Source organism: Haliotis cracherodii, unplaced genomic scaffold, assembly GCF_022045235.1.
Source record: "Haliotis cracherodii isolate W230 unplaced genomic scaffold, xgHalCrac1.p SCAF_14, whole genome shotgun sequence".
In the NCBI taxonomy this organism is placed as follows: Eukaryota; Metazoa; Mollusca; class Gastropoda; order Lepetellida; family Haliotidae; genus Haliotis; species Haliotis cracherodii.
This window is the reverse complement of record NW_027266269.1, coordinates 38,961,158-38,983,800: the sequence shown is the minus strand read 5'-3', so window position 1 is coordinate 38,983,800 and position 22,643 is coordinate 38,961,158. Positions and strand designations below refer to the sequence as shown.

The 22,643-nt window shown below is 42.9% G+C and overlaps 1 protein-coding gene across 1 annotated transcript in view; it reads left to right on the top strand.

Annotated features, from left to right (window-relative positions):
• Positions 1–3: 3 nt before the first annotated feature.
• Positions 4–22,643, top strand: part of LOC139461236 (E3 ubiquitin-protein ligase arkadia-like) — a 38,357-nt gene continuing 15,717 nt past the window's right edge. The window contains exons 1-7 of the mRNA XM_071242875.1: positions 4–67; positions 4,678–4,797; positions 14,166–14,358; positions 16,772–16,885; positions 17,198–18,287; positions 20,669–20,736; positions 21,482–21,786. Of these exons, the coding sequence (XP_071098976.1) occupies positions 4,702–4,797; positions 14,166–14,358; positions 16,772–16,885; positions 17,198–18,287; positions 20,669–20,736; positions 21,482–21,786 (1,866 nt within the window). The 5' untranslated portion in view covers positions 4–67; positions 4,678–4,701. The remainder of the gene's footprint in view (positions 68–4,677; positions 4,798–14,165; positions 14,359–16,771; positions 16,886–17,197; positions 18,288–20,668; positions 20,737–21,481; positions 21,787–22,643) is intronic.

The window sequence follows — 22,643 nt, the reverse complement described above, 5'->3', positions numbered from 1 at the left end:
CGTTGCAAAGATGGCTGTCAGTTTATCGAAAGAACAGAAGAAAACAACATAAAATATTTTGTCCCAAGTAAGTCTTTTTACCCGTCTTTAATTGTAACTTGTTTCATCCGCGGGTAATGTTTGTGTTTATGATCACTAATAAACTGTTTCTGCATCAGGCGAATTGATCACAGTTAGAAAATGGCAAGATTGAATACGGCGCACCCACCCAAATCACGTTGACGTAAATCCACAAAAATACTGGGCCCAAATACTGTTGAGTCCACTTTTAGAATTCATACGGTAGTAAACAACGACGTCTATTGCATCCTAGTTGGGTTGTAATATGCATCTAGTATGACATTGCGACTGCAGTGTTTGAAAGTTGGGTGCACTCACACGGAAACGTGCTTCTGTTATCACACACACATGAACACATCCTCTGTGAAAAGAAGGATCACCATCCCACCCGGGGCTTCACCAGCTGGTACTAGTCACTGTTGCCGCACTGACACACTGATATATCATAAAACCATTAAGCAGTCAGTCCAGCTCTGTGTCCAAACCCAATGCCCCCATGTGGACCTGAGGTAGAATATGTCCCCAGTAGGGCTGGGACGGGTAACTCGGGACACTCAGGTCAGGTGGATCCTGTGGAGAACCTGGGTACCCACAGGACTATCTGAACCCATGGTTAGTCATGTAATATATTGTTTAATGACAAAAACTCACTATAGCTTAGTGGTTACACTACATGTCACTAATCTGCTAATGTTCGCATTTCTTTCTGATGATACACACATTCTATTAGATTACCCGAACTCTATCCTTAGCCCTTGGATTTGGATCCCTTTCACAATCAATCACCTGTTTACGATTATTAGGGTTAGGTACCCATTTAGTGGTTGTTATAGATTCTATATAGCAGCTCCTAATATTCTTCACATGAAAACGTCGAGCAAAAAGGGATGAAAAGTTTTAGTGTCAAATATTTTGGCTCCAGGAAACTGTCCTTGAACATTTACACAAGCCACTTTCACCCGCTACATTTAGGCCTATTCAGTACTGATTCAAAAGCCAAATTCCTCCTTTTGTCATCACTAGCCATGCTCATGCCTCCCCAGTTCCTTACTATTATCCACATTATCCTTACAGTGTTCCCTGCCCTACTCTTCTGTCACAGAAATCACCCGACAAATTGTTATATACCATGTCATTCATGTGTATCCACGAGTTCGACATCTGACGCCTGGAGCCGTTTTCAGTTCGCGCCATATCCGCTCATTTCTCACCACTCGGTATCTTGTACATTACGGAATCGGGGGAGTGTGCCAAATGGCATCGGGATCATGTGTAAGTGTCCGTAGACTAAAGTCACGAGACAGGCCTCAAAGTTGCAACTAAAACTGGTGCCAATGCGACCTAAATTTCATTTTGTCTACTGACTAAAATTCAGAGGTCGCCAAAAATAAAAATATGTTGCGGCAACTAAATTCCATTGCTTCACATACGCAGACACAAACATAAATAATTTGATTGACATTTGCGACGCCATTTTCTTGATAGTGTTTTCACAGTTGCAATGGAACGCATATACCATACTCATCATCTGTTTCATTAACATTCCCATAGCTCCATGCAGTATTACGAGGGATTCGGTTATCTAAACTCTTTCAACACCATAGGCCGGTACATCGGCCAAGAAGCCTCGAGTCCCCAATTTCATTCAATATTGTTTACATTTATTTTGGCGAAATCGTATGTGAAGTGATCAGTAGATCGCACAACTAACTGTTATTTTTACTGCAACCACGGTCAGATTACGCCTTAAAACAAACTTTAGTTGCCAGAGAATGGATACATATATTATAAATGCCATACTTTGACATGTCAAAAACCATATTTATGGCATTTAGACTATTATATGTCAACATAATGTTTTCGCAATCGAAATACATGCAGCATGGGAAGTCCCTACGGTGACTGGTCAAATTGTTCCATGCGTAAAAATATCCTGCAATAGCAATCATCTGTACCAAACTGCAATGCTTATGGTTCTTATAATTCTAAAAATATAAAGCTGCAATTAAAGTAACAATATTTAAATATATTATTCCTCATAAAACAATAATTTCAGATACAATTTCTTTCGACCATCGCATCAAAATTCTATGAAGTTGTGTCACTGGGTACTTTTTAACTGAATCTCCGGTAGATTGGGAGAACACGTATGTACAGCTGATAGCTGTTTCCAACTTAGTTTACGAGGCAATACACATGATAATTTTAGTCTTTGCATATAAAGCAATGTCTATGAGAGCAGGAAATATAATTTTTAATGGTAAATCATTGTGTCTGGTGATGTTTTATATCAAATTTCATATTTTTATTGACCAGGTTTGTTATACCTGTCACCTTATGCTGCAGCTTAAACACTGTTTAGAAATGTGACAGTGATTGATTTTGAGCTAGTTTAAGTATCAATTGGTTGTTGAAGAAACAGATGTTTACAAACACATCATAATACCTTATGACATTATTTGTCAAATTTTGTTGCAAGATACACAGACAATACAATGCCCCATGAGCTTTGCAACAGGGATGCTGGGGTCATCAGCGTGGTCAAGTGTGTATAAGCTCTTGCTGATCTATCATCACATAATATCATTAATTAAACCCATCAATGTTAAAGTGATTTCATAATCTGTGTACTAGTGGGGCACCGCACGATCATAAATCGGTTTAGTTAGGAGATAAACATACTGTGTATTCAATGTTTCATTCAATAACACAATATGTTTATATCCCTTCTACCATGACTAAATAAAACGCTAACTCTTTGGTGTTAGCAAGTATATTGACTGAAACAGCATGGGTTAAGTCGAGTGTTTTGAGTAGGTTGTCAGTCTGAAATACAAAATCACCAACAACAGCCTTTAAACTAAATATGGTGCTGTATATGCTAAAACAGTTTGTTTACACCTTAATACTTCACTCTAACATATGACAAGCACTGAAAGCTTGAAGCATGGCAGCTTCATTAGCTAACATGAGGTGGGAACCAGAAAGAAAATTAAGCAAGCTTTGCAAGGGTTTCATTCTGCATCGCACGTCACATCCCTCATTGTGTTGCCAAATATATTATGTCACCGTCTTATATAGAAAAGTGCCAAATTCCAAACTTTCTGTTGACCCCAAAACTCAAAATTCATTCTTTTTGTAGATATCTATCGTGTTTTCTGGACAAAAAACGTATTGTCACGCATCCTTGGAATATTGTAGTGCAGCAGGGTGTGGAGTCATCCCGCAGATGACTTCCTTACCCAGCTTGCTGACGGGGTTAACCTCTTTGGTCATGTGGACAAGGCGTCCGACCTCTGATCAGGTCCGTGGTTCGAATCCCATCACGTGACTCAGACATTTAATGGCCGGTACATTGGTGCCAAACGTGGGGCTGAGCACGTTCATATTAAATTTGAGCAAAATGAGCCTCAGTACCCTACTATGCGGCCCAGGACGTGCCTTCCGCTGATGAGGGAGTATGTAGCAGGGCGTGGAGTCATCCCACAGATGACATCCTTACCATGTCAGCTTGCTGAAGGGGTTAACCTCTTTGGTCATGTGGCCAGTGGTTCAAATCCCATCACAGGACTCTGAAATTTTATGGCCGCAACAGCAGTAACCACAACTTCGCATTTTGTAGCCTTTGATTGTAGATATAATTATTTAAAATGCCTACAGACAATGACGGACAGACAAAGATGCTTTATTAGCTTCCACGTTGATGCAGCAGTCAAATTGGCTGTTTCAGTCAGAGAAGGTTTATTGTGACTTGATAACCTCTGATTGACAAATAAGCATCATTGGAGTAGAGTAATTTCCAAATTCATGGTAGAAAGGTCATTTGTATGCAGAAAGACATTGTCGCTCATGTAAATTATTATAGTCACAAAAAATTTATAAATAGTACATTTATTAGCATATGTTCCTCGTATAATTCATTCCACAAAGATAGATGTATGATGCTAATTCCTGACAGCAGTCCCCCACTGTGATATTGATGGAATATTGCTAAAAGTGGCGTAAAAGCATACTCACTCTCTCACTCCTTACAACAGTTATCTGAGATTAAGGTTATGGTGTGTCATGGTCCTGTTAAATAGGCCAGAAAATACAATCAGCTATACATACATTCTACCATAATTCTGTGACAACATACGCAATATGATAACCTAATAGAAGTTGTACATAACGATCATTAGAAATTAATCTATGCTATACATGTACCAGGAAAAATATATTCTATTTCTTGTTACATTATTTGCTGCTTTTCTTGTGTATACAGTTTGAAATTAACCAATCAGCGTTTGCGACATGATTCCTTCTGTTGGTCTTGCTTTTTCAAACGTGAAATAAATATTTTGACATAGAATAATTCAATAAGAAGTACCGCTTATTACAAGTGTTAAAGTATGCCATTTCAATTATGATATATGTATCCATAGTCTGACAAATGAGGTTCGTTTGAGGCATCATTAGGGGTTATGTGATCCAAGTTGCTGTAAACAACTGTGAGTTGGTGCAATCTGCCGACCAGTTCAAGACCGCAGTCACATCTCCCCTTAATTTTAAACTTTTGATTCACTCATTCACTCACTCACTCACTCACTCACTCACTCATTGCAATGTGTGTTTCAGCATCTGCAGCCTGCAACGCAAGAGATGGAGGACCGTCTCCTCTCTCTCGGACCCGGGGCCAGCGAGACGAGTGGTATGGCCTGGCAGACTCCAGTCCCTCTGCCCGTCGCAATTAAGGAGGTACATTAATATGTGGTTCTTGAGACATGGCCAAACCTCTAAAGACAGCCTGTCACTGAATTCATTGGATGTCGCTGATGTGACATCAATATTGATTTTGGAATTTGTTCTATCTGATGGAGTTACAAGAAAGGCCTTAAACTTGCTATACATTGCTCTGTCTCCATTGAAATGTTCAAGGCATCAAAAGAAACTGCATATGATTTTATCATGTGCACAGTTTCCTTTGGAGCCTTGTTATGATTAGTTTCTCAACATACTGAGGACATGTGTGTTGTTGTTGACAGATGTGGTATTTTCACTTGACCCTGATGACAGATGTGATATTATCACTTCGACCCTGATGACACATGTTATATTATCACTTTGACCCTGATGACAGATGTGGTATTATCACTTTGACCCTGATGACACGTGATATTATCACTTTGACCCTGATGACAGATGTGGTATTATCACTTTGACACTGATGACAGATGTGATGTCACTTTGACCCTGAAGACAGATGTGGTATTATCACTTTGACCCTGATGACACATGTTATATTGTCACTTTGACCCTGATGACACACGTGTTATTGTCACTTTGACCCTGAAGACAGATGTGGTATTATCACTTTGACCCTGATGACACATGTTATATTGTCACTTTGACCCTGATGACACACGTGATATTATCACTTTGACCTTGATGACAGATGTGATATTATCACTTTGACCCTGATGACATGTGATATTATCACTTTGACCTTGATGACAGATGTGGTTTTATCACTTTGACCCTGATGACACACGTGATATTATCACTTTGACCCTGATGACAGATGTGGTATTATCACTTTGACCCTGATGACACGTGATATTATCACTTTGACCCTGATGACACATGTGATATTATCACTTTGACCTTGATGACAGATGTGATAATATCACTTTGACCTGGATGACACATGTGATATTATCACTTTGACCCTGATGACAGATGTGGTATTATCACTTTGACCCTGATGACACATGTGTTATTATCACTTTGACCCTGAAGACAGATGTGGTATTATCACCTTGACCCTGATGACACATGTTATATTGTCACTTTGACCCTGATGACACACGTGATATTATCACTTTGACCTTGATGACAGATGTGATATTATCACTTTGACCCTGATGACACGTGATATTATCACTTTGACCTTGATGACAGATGTGGTTTTATCACTTTGACCCTGATGACAGATGTGGTATTATCACTTTGACCCTGATGACAGATGTGGTATTATCACTTTGACCCTGATGACACGTGATATTATCACTTTGACCCTGATGACACGTGATATTATCACTTTGACCCTGATGACAGATGTGGTATTATCACTTTGACCCTGAAGACAGATGTGGTATTATCACTTTGACCCTGATGACACATGTGGTATTATCACTTTGACCCTGATGACACATGTGATGTCACTTTGACCCTGATGACACATGTGGTATTATCACTTTGACCCTGATGACATATGTGATGATGTCACTGATGAAATAGACTGAATTACTGTTCAAGTTGTGTTCACTTCAACTCACTCACTCACTCAATACATGGCAGGCCTCAAAGTTGCGACTAAAACTGTCGCCAGTGCGACCAAAGTTTCAATTTGCCTATTGACTAAAATTCTGAGGTCGCCAAATGGCTACCTTGAAAAACATCTTGTGGCGACTAAATTCTATTGCTTCACATACGTAGGCACAAGCATAAATAATTTGAGTGACATTTGTGACGCCATTTTCTCGGTCGCCAGTGTTTTCACGGTTGCAATGGAATGCAATTATCGTACTCATCGCCTGTTTCATTAACTTCCCCATAGCTCAATGCAGCATTACAAGGGATTCAGTTACATAAACTCTAAATTTTTTACTTATCCTGCATTACTCCTTAATGCATTCACTGCTTACTTACAACAACTAGAAGGACAGCGCTGCGAAGGTCCTGGGTGAAAAAATAAAGTTGTTGTTCACAAGTCCCAATCAGTGGCCTTCCGTCGCTGTCCTGTGACCTTGATGACACCTAAGGTCATCTTCACATCACTGCTTGTCGCAGCACAGCTAGGACGTGTCCAAGCGGAGCTCTCCTTTTGGATTAATTTTAGACCTTCAGTTTGTCTACAATCTTAAAAATTGATCTGCGATGGGTGATGTATTCTTTTCATATTACTTTCACCATGTTGTGTAGTTTTATGTGAATTAATTAGGCGTGAAAAGACTCTTGTCTTTTTTCCCGCCAAAATATTGTTGTTCGCCGCCATTTTGAATTGTGTTACAATCGTTTGCCTGCCAAGGTAGTCATATTGTTTACAATTCTCAGCTACGTATGTATAACATATTCTTATGTTTTTAAATACTACTAGCTTTGGCGTAACAGTGAGTTGCATATACTAAAATTATTGTATACTTTTTCAACTCGTTAAAAATATGGTTGCCGATAGATTAATATACAAATCTACGGCTTTCTTCCAGTCCCGCTTCATCAACAATTCTTTTATTGCGTACCTATGTTTATGCGATTAAATAGTTTTTTGTTGGTATTTTTGGTTTTACATTGAGTTGCCTATATGAACTTTGTATACTCTTGCAACTCGTAGTTTTTGCCGATAGATTATTGTTCAATTCTATGGCATTCTTCCAGTACCGCCTCATCAACAATGGCGTAATTGTGTAACTTATGATTGAGCGTGGTACTAATTGTCGTGGGAAAATCTTACAAAGATTATCATCCACGTTGTTTGGTTTGCGCGCAGATGTGCTCTCCAAACCCTAAATGAAAATATAAATACCCTTGGTTTACATTGAGTTGCGCATACAAAAATATTGTATACCCTTGCAACTCATAAATTTGCCGATAGATTAGTGTTCAAATTCTTCGGCACTCTTCCAGTATTGTCTCATCAACAAGGGTTTAATTGCGTAACATACCTTTGAGCATTGTACTAATTGTCGTGGAAAAAACCTTACAAAGATTATCATCCACGTTGGTTGGTTTGCGCGCGGATGTGCTCTCCAATCTCTAAATGTAAATAGCCTTGGTTTACAATGAATTGCGTATATAAAAATATTGTATACCCTTGCAATTCGTATTTTTGCCGATAGATTACTGTTCAATTTTACGGCATTCTTTCAGTACCATTCTTCAATGGGTTAATTGCGTAACTTATGTTTGCGTGGTGTACATATTGTCGTAGAATAATCGCCCAAAGCTCTTTATCCACGGTCATAGGCATGCACGTAGATGTGCTCGCCAAAATTCAAAATGTAATTTTTGTGTAAATCTCTAATCCAACGAGTTTACTATATAAAAGCAGATTACTCACAATCATATTTTGCAGTTATTCCGTCGTGAGACGAGAGGAATGTCACTATCGCAGAATAGCGAATGACATATGGTTCTGTCATTACCACCCAACCGTTATTATCGGCAGGTATTATGACGCCTGTGATTGCAGAAGTACACCATCCACCGAAATCAACAATACCGGAGGATTTTGTGAGTATCGTAACTGCTCCTATTTTTTCAGCCGCCGGACACTTCCAGATACATGTATGATAATCTGTGACGTCGGCGACAGCACCAGCACCAGCGTATCGAGATGCTATGATGGGGGTAGATTAGACGCAAGCCTTGATCCAGTCAATACTTTTGAGCTTTGTGTCTGATTTATCTGCGCCGAGCGCAGCACTTGACTACAACCCAAGCACTTCTATTACGCAAGCGGCGCACGATCAGCTTAGCGCTGTTCCAACATATCCAGCATAGACCTGCGCCGAGCGCAGCGTCTGACTGCTACCCAAGCGCTTCTATTACGCAAGCGGCGCACGATCAGCTTAGCGCTGTTCCAACATATCCAGCATAGACCTGCGCCGAGCGCAGCGTCTGACTGCTACCCAAAGCGCTCCTATTACGCAAACGTCGCACGACCAGCTTAGCGCTGTTCCAACATTCCAGACCTGCGCTGAGCGCAGCGTCTGCGTACCAATCAAGGTCTCTACAATGACGTTAGCCCAAGGCTTACAGTGTACTCTGTTACGTAACCGGCACATGATCAGCTTAGCACATGTACTCGATTGGGAAGCAGACCATCTCGTGTCAGTAACGCCTTCCCCTGATAACAGGGTAAATAAGAGGGACACCACGAGGTCATTGGAGGAAGACTTCTCCAAAACTCACATTTGCTCCGTGATTTAAGCGACCAATATCGTCAATGTTTGCAGTGGACCAGAATCTATTAGAGGATAACCCTATCTGATTAGATCACTTCCAAACTATGGTGTTTTTCCTACAGCGTCAGTTTGACCACAGGAAAATTCATCCTGAGACCGTTCTGACGGAGATTACCGTTACATAGCGTTTCCAACTGAGATGCTGGTTTCAAGGGCAGTCTATTACGTCAACCTTGATCATCTACTCCCCTGTTCAACGAACAGATCGCAGACACGCACGTCAAGTTCCCAAAAAGCTTGGAAAGTCCAAGCGGGCTGGCAAGTCAGGGAATTATAAGCCTAGACGCGCGTTTCTCAGGGAAGACCAGCATTCCCTTACTGAGAAAGGGAGTGGCAGAGACAAGTCTCAAGGACGATTTCATACTTATCGCACTATATCATGGTGTCCGTATAAGGGTAGAGATAACCCCACCGTTGACCACAGTCTGATTGGGAAAATCCAACATAGACATACTGTTGGTAAGAAGAGCTGTAGAGAGGGTTCACAACCCAATCTTTACTCCGGGGTTTTATCCTCACACGTACCTGGTACTCATGAAGGACCCAGACAAGATGAGAATGATCCACAATCTCTGTGTTCAACGAATGTTTGATTCTTCATCAGTCTCGACTATCCATCCCAACCGTAGACTTTTCAGGTCCAGTTCATTGGGGTTCACTACCAATGGTAGTATTTCCCATTTGACATGTCAGTGACACTTATGGCTATTTACAGGAGTAATGAAGCCAATAACTATCTACACGTGACGAACACTTGTAGATGGAGGGCGATCTACTGTATCATCAACACATGTCAATAACTGGGATAGACAATCAACGAGGCGAAGTCGGGAGAATTCACCTTCCTATTGACTTCAGTTCATAGGAGACCTGTTTAAGACAGACCAGGATATCCTATCTGTACCGAGGGACAGATGGCACAAGTTTCTACTTCTTTTGTCATCTACTCTACACCAACCACACACACTTCGCCAGTGGCAAGTGTTGCTAGGGTTAATCACCTCGGCACAGGAGTTAACTAGCATGGGCCGCTTACAACTGCGACCAATTAAATTTTTTCCTGAACCCTTACATCAGAAGTCAGGATCCACTCAAGGCCATCACTCTACCGACTAAGCTAGAGCCTTGCCTCAATTTGTGGCGCTGAATGTCTGCGGAGTCTGTTTATTCGGGTTTTTCCCGAATACACACCTGTTTGTGGACGTCCCCTTTCAGGGGTGGAGTCTTCACTTACAAGACCAGATAAGCTCAGGGCTATGGCCCGGCGCACAATGGAAGTGGCACATAAACAACTTGGAGTTGGAAGCTTTAATTCTGGCTATATCACATTGGCAGAATCAACTACAGTTAGCCCGACTCGCTATATCCACAGACAACAGCACTGCGGTGTGGTGCCTGTGCAATCGAGGAACAACACACTCCCACTCTCCACTTCTAAGGACATTCAGATTTCTTCCATCTAGTGGATCGGCTGTGACTAAGGTTCATAGTTCAGCACATCCCCGGATGTAGAAACATACTGGCCGATACTTTATCACGTCCAGACAGGGTGGCTCCCACCGAGTGGAAATTTCTCACAGAAGCATTCCAGTTACTGCTTCAGGAATTCAGGCAACCAAACATTGACTTGTTTATTACTTGCCTAGGCCACCAACTCATGACGTATATCTCCCCGTTGCCGGATCCGCAGACTTGGGCGGTGGACGAGTTCAGTATCACTTGGGAAGGGCAAAGAACTAACACTCTTCTGCCACCACTTTTACTTCCCAAGGTGCTACAGGGGATCAAGGAGACAAGGTATCTCAATCTCTCCTTTGGTCGCACCCTGGTAACCGGCGAGAGGGTAGTTCGTCAAGCTCGGAAAAATCTTAAACGATTCACTTCCCCTCTCACAGTGGTCCAACCTACTCATCCACCCTCAACAGAAAATTGCCTCACCCAACGTCTGCACGCATGGTTCGTCTTTAAACGGCGTTTAAGTGCGAAGGGTTATTTCGACACGGGCAGGAAAGCTATAGCTTTAGTTCATCGTTACTCTCCCAGAGACGACGATGACAAGTGGGGATCACTTGAGACTTTTTACAGGGAAGAAAAGAATCAAGACCCTACGATTGCGTCACAATTCCTAGAGGAATACCTCCTACATTGCGTACCCAAAAACACTTGGAAGGTAGCACCATTACTACGTAATTGGCTGCAATTATCTTAGTGTTGGCCGTTTCCGGAAAATCACAGTGTGATTAAGGTCACGGAACTACAGGCCATATTATGCTCATTCAGGTTTGAGGATCAGAAGGCCAAGTTCCAGCCACCTGATTGGGACTTGAACGTGGTACTTCGAGGTTTGCGAGGGCCCCCTTCGAGCCCCTCATTGCATCCTCATTTTCAAGCTCCTTCCCAGCGCGTGACACCTTCGTTACACTCTCGGTATAGTATAGAGAGCTCCGCGAACGGGCTATCGCTGTGAGGAGCTTGGACATCACCAAGGAAACAATGGTTTCTCTTGGCATTAGCAATGGCGGTACGGGTGGGCGAACTACATGTGATCGACTCAACCCGGATCCGTTTTGAGCATGGGACGCACGGAACGGGACATCTAGGGTTATGCTGGGATTTTATTGCTAAAATCTACTACCAGGCCAACCCGACCGTTCCTTCACCATCCCACTGATATCGACTATTGTGGGAATCGTACATGGTGAAGTTCTCCTTGGCTCGGTGCGAGCAGTTCGAGTTTTCATTCGACGATCCAAGACTAGGCGTGGTTCATCCACGACAGAAGTTAGTCGCATAATCGCAAACACCATATCTCTATGGTTACGCGCAGTAATCCTTCAGGCCTACGAGATCATCAAACGGAACTCGCCGAGAGCGAATTACCCTCAAGATCTCAAGGTGTCAGCCTTACCAGGGCTCAACACGGCAATTGTGGTTTTGGAATAATCACGGAAGGATATTTCTGGAGATTCGACACATATTTTCGTTAGTCATAACCTTCGCGTTGGGGCTCTCGAGGATGTCGAAGACGTTCGAAGTTTGGCCCTCTGGTTGTTATCCTGCAGATTGCCAACCCCTGACGCAAATAATGAATTCGCCCTATACAGAGCCAGTCAACTTCCATGTGCAGTCACTCAGTCGCCACCAGTGGAAGAATATTAGACAATCTTGTTTGTCAGCGACGGCTCTATGACGCAGTAAGTAAAGAATTAGCTGAATAGCTATTATTTTCTTTATTACTAAGCGTGTATAGGGAATTTCTCTTTAATTCCTATGTTCAATCTTTTTGATTTTTGAACAACCCTACCGTAATGGCGTTTTTGTCTGAACTTTTCCGCTTCACGGTTTATCGACGAACTGGTGTCGTATTGCAGGGTGTGAATTATTGAGGTTTCTGTATTCTGAAGGTTTACCCACCTCCAAACCGTCCGATACAGATGCATTAAGGAGTAATGCAGGATAAGTAAAAAATTTAGTAAAATCTAAATATTTTTTACATTTGTATACTTATCCTGCATTACTACGCTTAAGGCCCACCCGTCGTTAGACTTGCCTCCCCACTTTGGCTTCAGAAACCTCAAAAGTATGTTTTTCTAAGAGCTTGGGCGACAGGCAGTGATGTGAAGATGACCTTAGGTGTCATCAAGGTCACAGGACAGCGACGGAAGGCCACTGATTGGGACTTGAGAACAACAACTTTATTTTTTCACCCAGGACCTTCGCAGCGCTGTCCTTCTAGTTGTCGTAAGTAAGCAGTGAATGCATTAAGGAGTAATGCAGGATAAGTATACAAATGTAAAAAATATTTAGATTTTACTAATATAGTCAAAATAGTATATGTAAGTTTATGAACATACCTATCACATCATGCATTTATTAAATCTATCACATTTCACAATGTCTGAAAAACATATTCCATTTCAATTTATAATTTTTTTATCGATAGATTAAAAATTCTTACACACCTGTGGGTGAGAAACCCATTTGAGATAACTGGTATCAAACATGTGTGAGATTGAATTCCAGGCCAGTGATTGGCTACTCCATATTCAGATTATGACGGACTACTTTCCAGATCGTAAGTCATTGACAAGTTGCTTGTGCTTCAGTCGAATGTCCACCTACGTCTGTGTTGAACGTAATGGTTGAAGAGTGTACACAGATTTATTCCCGTGTTATGGGTTTTCGGAAGTACAGTTTCCACAAATATACAATTTCAAGCCTAGTGCTATGACTTGTATACATATTATAATAGTTTTTGCTAAAAGATCATTTTAATGTTTTTGGCTACTTAAAATTTTGGCTTTTCTTGTTGATTTTACCAGTTGCTACCTGGAAAAAAGTACTTGTAGCCATAAAGTCTATCAGCCCGGCAAAATTTCGGTACCCAACAGGGGGCAAATTGTGACAGGTATAAAAAGCTACCAGTTACAGACTGCTATCATGCATTTTTATGAAGCAGGGATATATCCCGTTTGAAAAAACAAGGTTAGAATTTGCCCCCTTGAATGGTACCGATTAGTCAAATATGGGTGCCAGGCTGACAGACTAATATGTCTACAACTTAAAAAATTAAACTTTGAGGCCTGCATGGGGAATCAGCCCCGTGGGACTTCCTGGCAAGACTTGTTCTTCATAGTCGACTCGGCCAACCACTTCATCAGGTGGTGAAGCTCGGTGACTTGGCTGATTGCAGATCTCATACTCAGACTGCTTGGACCCTGCTCATTCATAATATCATCACTGGATTGTCTGGTGCAGTCTCAATTATTCACAGACCACCATCATATTGTTTGTATGTTGCCAAGTCCGGCATTTAGCAACAAACAAAACAAACAGGATGGAATGGATCTGGAATATTCAGCATCATTATGTCAAAGATTGTTACAATACACTGATAATGGGTGATTAGTCTGTTACATGTTGTTCTTGGACAATGGTGTTAAATATATCTGGCATATAAACCATGAGTACAAATGAATATTGATACTCTGTACCGTATTGTGAAATTAATGTATGTAGAAGTGTAGACGTTGCTCTGATCACTTACAGAAACATGTCTTTGACAGGAAACTTATGGTGTAAACTGTGTATGTGTTGCAGGATTCGGATGAAGGTGATGAGGAGATCGTCGTTGATGGCAGAGACAAGCCACTGGGTGCCCTCATTACTGAGGGTATAGCTGCTGGCCCCTCCCATGTATCCCCACCGGCCATCACAGGACCAACTCCTGTCAACCAGAACTTCGTGGCTGAGCTGAATGCCAGAGCAGAAGCAATAGTGGAAAGGACAATGGGTCAGTTCGCTCACTCACTCACTCACTCACTCACTCACTCACTCACTCACTCACTCACTCACGCACGCACGCACGCACGCACGCACTCACTCACTCACTCACTCACTCACTCACTCACTCACTCACTCATCCACACAAGCACTCACTCACTCACTCACTCACTCATCCACACAAGCACTCACTCACTCATCCACACAAGCACTCACTCATCCACACAAGTACTCACTCATTCACCCATCAACCAAAGCACTCACTCACACAAGCACTCACTCATTCACCCATCCACACAAGCACTCACTCACTCACTCACTCACTCGTCCACCCAAGCACTCACCCATCAACCAAAGCACTCACACAAGCACTCACTCACTCACCCATCCACACAAGCACTCACTCACTCACTCACTCACTCACTCACTCACTCACTCATCCACACAAGCACTCACTCACCCATCAACCAAAGCACTCACTCACACAAGCACTCACTCATTCACCCATCCACACAAGCGCTCACTCACTCACTCACTCACTCACTCACTCGTCCACCCAAGCACTCACCCATCAACCAAAGCACTCACACAAGCACTCACTCACTCACCCATCCACACAAGCACTCACTCACTCACTCACTCACTCACTCACTCATCCACACAAGCACTCACTCACCCATCAACCAAAGCACTCACTCACTCACTCACCCATCCACACAAGCACTCACTCACTCACTCACTCACTCACTCATCCACACAAGCACTGACTCACTCATCCATCAACCAAAGGACTCACTCACACAAGCACTCACTCATTCACCCATCCACACAAGCACTCACTCACTCACTCACTCACTCACTCACTTGTCCACCCAAGCACTCACCCATCAACCAAAGCACTCACACAAGCACTCACTCACTCACCCATCCACACAAGCACTCACTCACTCACTCACTCACTCACTCACTCACTCACTCACTCACTCATCCACACAAGCACTGACTCACTCACCCATCAACCAAAGCACTCACTCACACAAGCACTCACTCATTCACCCATCCACACAAGCACTCACTCACTCACTCATTCACTCACTCACTCACTCACTCACTCATCCACACAAGCACTCACTCACCCATCAACCAAAGCACTCACTCACACAAGCACTCACTCATTCACCCATCCACACAAGCACTCACTCACTCACTCACTCACTCGTCCACCCAAGCACTCACCCATCAACCAAAGCACTCACACAAGCACTCACTCACTCACCCATCCACACAAGCACTCACTCACTCACTCACTCACTCATCCACACAAGCACTGACTCACTCACCCATCAACCAAAGCACTCACTCACACAAGCACTCACTCATTCACCCATCCACACAAGCACTCACTCACTCACTCACTCACTTGTCCACCCAAGCACTCACCCATCAACCAAAGCACTCACACAAGCACTCACTCACTCACCCATCCACACAAGCACTTACTCACTCACTCACTCACTCACTCACTCGTCCATCCAAGCACTCACCCATCAACCAAAGCACTCACACAAGCACTCACTCACTCACCCATCCACACAAGCACTCACTCACTCACCCATCCACACAAGCACTCACTCATGACAGTAATGAATGTGTAGTTTGGGCCTTTGCATGGCCATGTATGAAGTTAAGGAGGGTCCTTGCTGCCTTCGATTGTATTGGAATACACTGATGCCATAAATCTGTAATTTTCAACATGAAGGCTATGACAGTGGCTCCGTGACTTTCATGCTTAATTTCCAACACTGACGTAACACTGTGTTTCTTAATGAAGATGCTGTGAGGATATATATTTCTGTGGCTAGTCTGACCAAAGATGATCTGGGGTAGAATAGACTTCAGCAATCCATGCTGACCATAAAAGGCAACTATGCTTGCTGTAAGATGCAACTAACGGGACTGGAAGGTCAGACTCACTGACTTGGTTGATGCATGTCATCTTTTCCCAACTGCGTGGATCGATGCTCATGATGTCAATCACTTGACAGTGGTAAAAACTTAACAGTTTCAGCCCACTAGTCCTGAAAATGATCATATATAGCAAACTCCTTAAAAATGGCAAATTTCTACTAGTCCTTATGATACCTTAACTATTGTGCAGTTTAGCAAGGACTACAGGACTAGTGCCAATTTCTAAAGCTGCTGGATTGTCTGGTCCAAACTCGATTATCTACAGACTGCCGTCATAAAGCTGGAATATTGCTGAGTTTGGCATTAAACAACAAATAAACAAAGCAACAAACCATCTGTGGCTGTAGCCTGCTGGTAGGCGTGGCAAAATTGTATTTGGTTTATCTGAACACAAATGAAAAAAGAAATCTTAGTTAGCCAATCAAATGCCATGGAATTGCTTGCAATTTATTCAGGTTTAACGGGTGGGGAGGACGACATGTGGCACTCTGCGGAGGAGGACATCGATGTTGTATCTGTTGACACCGCCGCCGCCGCCGCTGGTGTCCGATCTGGGCCTACTACCAGAAGTAAGTCTAAATTAGAGTGAGTGAGTGAGTGTGTGAGGGAGAGATTTGGGGTTTTACTGCTGCTTCAAACAGTTTTCCAGTTATATCATGGCGTGTCAGCTTAATGTGGGAAGAAAGCCCGAAATTATGAAGGTCTCAAATGTTTACCACTTTGGTGAAACCCACGAGCACAGGTATGGTTCTGACAAACCTCGAAACAAAATCAGGGAGAAGTGGGAATCAAACCCACAATCATGTAGCTTGACTATTGCTGAGTAAGACCACAAACAAACGCATTTGAAGTCACTTAGAGTTTTTCTTTTTCTTGTCTAGGTGCTGCTGGGAATTCTGGTCAACCAAGGGATGGACACAGTGGCTCTCTCAGTGAAAATTTCCGCAACTATCTCGGTCATTTGTCTAATCTTACTGAAGACTCACACCAAGGACAAGTCTTCTACCCAGACTCACAACCAGGTCTTGGTATCTGCTCCTCGGATGACGAAAACCATGGCAACCGTGAGTCATGGTTGAACCCACAGCACAAGCACCGCTCGCATCCCCCTCCTCCGACGTGCATGATGGGAGAAAACAGCCAGGATCATCCCATCATTAGGGACGTGCTCTTCAACTGTGAGTCCATGGACGATTCCGAGTCAGACGATGTCTTTCAACCATCCTCCTCCAGTGACATGTTCGAGCCCACAAATCCCTACTCTTTGTTTAATCTTCCAAGACCCCAGGTACTTCGATGCATGAAGGAGAAGGAGAATGGCAAGAAAGGTGATATGTGTAGAAACAGTTCCGGGGCTGCTAGAAGAATTGGATGTGATTCGAGACAGCCCGAGTCAGCCATGACGCAGAGCACGGCAAGCCACAATGTGACGGATGTGGACAGTATCAGTGACGGTGATTCGGACGTGGATATTGTGTCCTTGCCTTGTTCAGAGAATGCCCAGAGGTCTCTCCCAGCTAATGATGAGTGCAGGATATCTAAAGTAACTCTGTCGGATCAGACGAGAGACCATGTGACTCTGTCAGAAGATGGCGGTGTGGCAACGTCGGGTGTGTCACCTTCGCCTGTTATTACCCAAAACATCGACATGGCATCTGTTGGAGAGAGCCATAGCTACCTCAGTAATGGTCTGTCTCAGGACCAGCGGAAGAGAAAGTGTGTGTCATTGAAGCGCGGTTGCCAGGAGAACATGGCTGGACACACCGGTGGAGACAGATCGGGGGAGACCACGGCCGTCGGGTATGGACAAACACCTGCTCCTAATAGTGCACTCTTCGTTGACCCTGACCCCACAGGATTTCGTCGTTATCATGGTGATCGGCAGCAGAGGACATCGCCGATTATTCCTGATGTGCATCTGACGGACGGATCAGATGACAGTGATGTGGAAGTTGTCAAGATAGAGCCAAGGTACCAATACTATCAATCATTCATCTGTTGTCAGTTTATCGGTGTTATTTGCAGCCAAGGGTTCATCATCATTTCACATTGATACAGGGCCTGTGGGGACTGCATGATCTGTTATCTGTTTAATGGAGTTAATTACACACAATTCCACAGATCTATTATCCTCATTTTCACATTGAGACAGGGCCTGAGGGTAACTTTGTTCGGCGGGGGATATAGAAACGGGCTCCGTCCGTCCGTCACGTTTCGTTCAATATTTTTTCATCAAACTTTGCAGGTCTGTCAGGTACATGCTGAACTGGTGCCTTTTGCTATTTAGAAATTTTAGAAATTTTTATTTTTGGACGTTTCCATGGCAGCAAGATGGACTTAGGTTCCAAACTCTTCTTTTTTTCACAATTTCCATGACAAGTTCCTCCTCGGTTAAAAAAGGCTAGGGTTTGTTTAGATTTAATTATGTCATAAATTCTGCAACAGTGATGGGGGATATAGCCACGTTAGTGGCAAACTCTTGTTTTCACATTGAGTTAGGGTCTGTGGAGACTGCGTGATCTATTATCTGTTTAATGGAGTTAATTCCACACAATTCCACAGATCTATAATCCTCATTTTCATATTGAGACAGGGCCTAAGGGGATTGCAGGATCTGTTATCCCTTTAATGGAGTTCTTGTACCAGAATTCCACAGATTATCCTCATTTTCACATTGAGTCAGGACCTGTGGGGATCCCAGGGTGGAAGGATCCTCAAAATTTCCAGGGTTCACATTTCGGTAAATCTGCACTTACCCTTGGATCCATCCCTGTGGTTCTCCGATCTCAGCCCTTGATTTTCATTAACATGTTCCTGACCAATCAAACGTCGAGATTAGTAAATGGGTAAGGACTTGCCCCTGCCAGTGTTTATGGACATGAAGACATCCCTTCCATCAAAAAGATTTTTGAGACCATTCTTTAGAATGAGTAGCGTAGCGTTTACAGTTAAATCACCCTCCCTACAGCCCAGACTTAGCCCCCAGTGACTATTTCCTGTTCCGGCAAATGAAATCTGTCCTACGTGGAAGGCGCTTCCAGGATGACGAGGACATAAAGGCTGACACAGAGGCGTGGATAGAGGATTTCTATAAAAGTGGTATTAAAAGCTTGAAGGACAAATGGAATAAGTGTATTGAGGTGAATGGAGATTATACTGAAAATGCTGAAAAATAAAAGTGCAAAAGATATTTTGCCACTTGGTCTTATATTGAAGTTGCAAAACGTATTGAACACCCCTCGTAGCTGTGTGACTCACTTGGAGACGTGCAGTTACTTACTCGCGAAGTTCTTCAGTGAAGTTAACATGGTTAATGATTTCTTCAATATTCACTCATATAAAATATCTTCAAGATAAAGTGTCGTGGTTTATTTCTGGATATTGGAACGTACACTCGCAGCTTGGTAACGTTAGTTGGATGACACTATTTTGAGGGGGTAGTTCCCTTTGGATGGTCAACGCAAATATGAAGACAATGGCCAAACGATCACATCAAAAGTCGGTGAGATACGGCAATCTGGAATTAGCCAAACGATACAGATAATGGCCACAGTCGTTGATTTCTGACATAGGACATGATGCAAATTTGATTCTCTCTCATGCTTATTTTCATTACTTATAGATTAAGCATGTTAAGTTGTTCATGTTCCTCTTCATGTTTATTATTGTGTGTCATGTTTATAAGGATCATTGTTGACCATTGTTTACCATTGTTTATCATTGTTTACCATTGTTTATCATTGTTGACCATTGTTTACCATTGTTGACCATTGTTGACCATTGTTTGTCATGTTAATTATGTTTATGAACATCATTGTTTACCATTGTTTATCAATATCATGCACATGAAGCTCACTGTTGACCATTGTTGACCATTGTTTGTCATGTTAATCATGTTTATGAACATCACTGTTTACCATTGTTTATCAATATCATGCACATGAAGCTCACTGTTTATCATGTTTATGTCAAATTTTGAAGATCACTGTCTACCATTGTTAATAACACAGTGCACAGCTGCGTCCCTTGACGTATGATTGTGGGTTCAGATCCTGGTTCGCCCCGATTATGTTTCTAGGTTTGTCAGCACCATACCCGTGCTCGTGGGTTTCACCGAAGTAGTAAATGTCTGAGACCTGCATCACTTCGGGCTTTCCTCCCACATTAAGCTGACACGCCGCGATATAACTGGAATACTGTTAAAAGCGGCGTTAAACCCAACTCACTCCAATCAACAAACCACCCACCCAATTAGTACTCAACCAAATTTTGCACACTCACTCTTTGTCATTTTCAGGAAGAGCACTGTATCTCGTGTATCTCGTGTTTATGAAGTTCTGATTTACTTTCAGACCAAGGAAGAGGCTTGAGTCGTCAGGAAGAGCGACAGTTGTTGTTGATCTCACAGAATCAGATGATGGTAGAACATATTTTTGTCAAGCAAATAATTTTTTTACAAAAAATCATGGATACTGATGGCTTTTTCAGGAATGCATAATGATAAATACAGGCCTGGTTGCCCAGTGGTCCAGACTCGATTATTTACAGACCGCCGTCATATAGCTGGAATATTGCTGAGTGCGGCGTTTAACAACCAACTAACCAACCCTCTGCGGAAGCTAGTTTCACAAACACACACTGAAAACTCTCGACATAACTGGACTTTGTGTGTCAAGATGATAGATCACTGAGAGGAGCTTATGCACACTCGACGTCAGCAATCCTGTTGTTATTCTGAAGTCATGTGGCATTGTTAACTGCTCAATAATTTGATGAAATGTGACAGTTTTTTTTCCATATTATCATTGTTCAAGGATCACATGGACAAAAAAGAGTACATATTTTCATGACTATAGTGGGCACCCAAGCATAAAGCTCACCCCCTCTGGAGGATGCATCACCTTGAACACAAAATCGACATTGTACCACTTCAAGTGAACAAACAGGTGACAACCTCAAAACTCAGTGACAGGGCTAGCATGTGCACCCACCTCAACACAGCGGTATTTTGGGGATAAATGTGTGCACTGTCCTCAAGAACATACAGTTATGTTTAAGGTATTCTGTTGTACTCTTGAGCTGATTCTGTGCCATCCAATCATGTGAACCAGGTCAGTTGTAGTGTGATGTGAGTAACCATGGTAATGTTTTGTGTTGTGTTCCAGAGACCAGTGCTTCCCAGTCGTGTAAGGTGGTTGCCCAGGCTGGGCCCGAACCCAGTACATCTAGTCAGCCTGGGACATCCTCACAGGCGCTTCCCACGGCCACTCAGCAGACACCAAGTGTTGCTGTCACCCAGCCGTCTCCCCACGCTCAAGTTCCCAGATCGTTTGCTGCCGGCAGTCATCACCATTTCCACCCCCGCCCCCCACCCGCCCATTCCCAGCATGTCCACCACCCCCAGCCAGCACACACATGCCGACTCCATGACCACACCCCCTGCCAGGACCACACCTACACATGCAATGGGGTGAGTACATGTGCAAAAGAATAAGCTCAGAATTTTGCATGTTTTGCCATGTTTTATTTTCAAACATGGGATTCTTGTCAGGTATCCTGTTTTCTACATAACCATAACAGACCGGGGGTAGAATAGGTCTTCAGCAACCCATGCTGCCCTAAAGGGCTACTATGCTTGTCGTACAAGGCGACTAACGGGATCAGGTAGTCAGGCTTGTTGACTTGGTTAATGCATTGTATCTCAATTGCATGTTTCGGTGCTCATGATATCAATCACTGGATTGATTGGTCTAGACTTGATTCTTTACAGAACGTGGTCATATAGCTGGAATATTGCTGAGTGCGGAGATAAACAACAAAGAAACAAACAAACAACTGGAATACTGTTGAAAGCGGCGTTAGCCTCACTCCCTCACTCACCTTGGCCTCTGTTAATTTGGTGACACGTGGTCCTGTGTAAAGGGCACAAGTCACAAATCATCTCATGTTAAGCATCAATATTCACAGATAGTAATTGGATAGGTGCGCCTGTTCTACAGTTTGACACCTCAGAGTTATAACAGGGTTAGAAATTGGCACTAGTCCTGTAGTCCTTGCCAAACTGCCCAGTAGTCAAGGTATCATAAGGACTAGTAGATATTTGCCATTTTTAAGGGTTTTGCTATATGTTTTCATTATAAGGACTAGTGGACCAAAAACGTTAGTTTCTACCGCTGTATAAGGGCTTTCAAATCACATGTAACCCGTATGGTGTCTTGGGCAAGTGGCTGTTCGAAATATGCCACCAGCAGTGAATGGGTTCCTGGTAGGATATTATCCTTCTTGCGTCCCACGCGCAGCTTGGGTTGTATGATCAGTTAGCTGAGA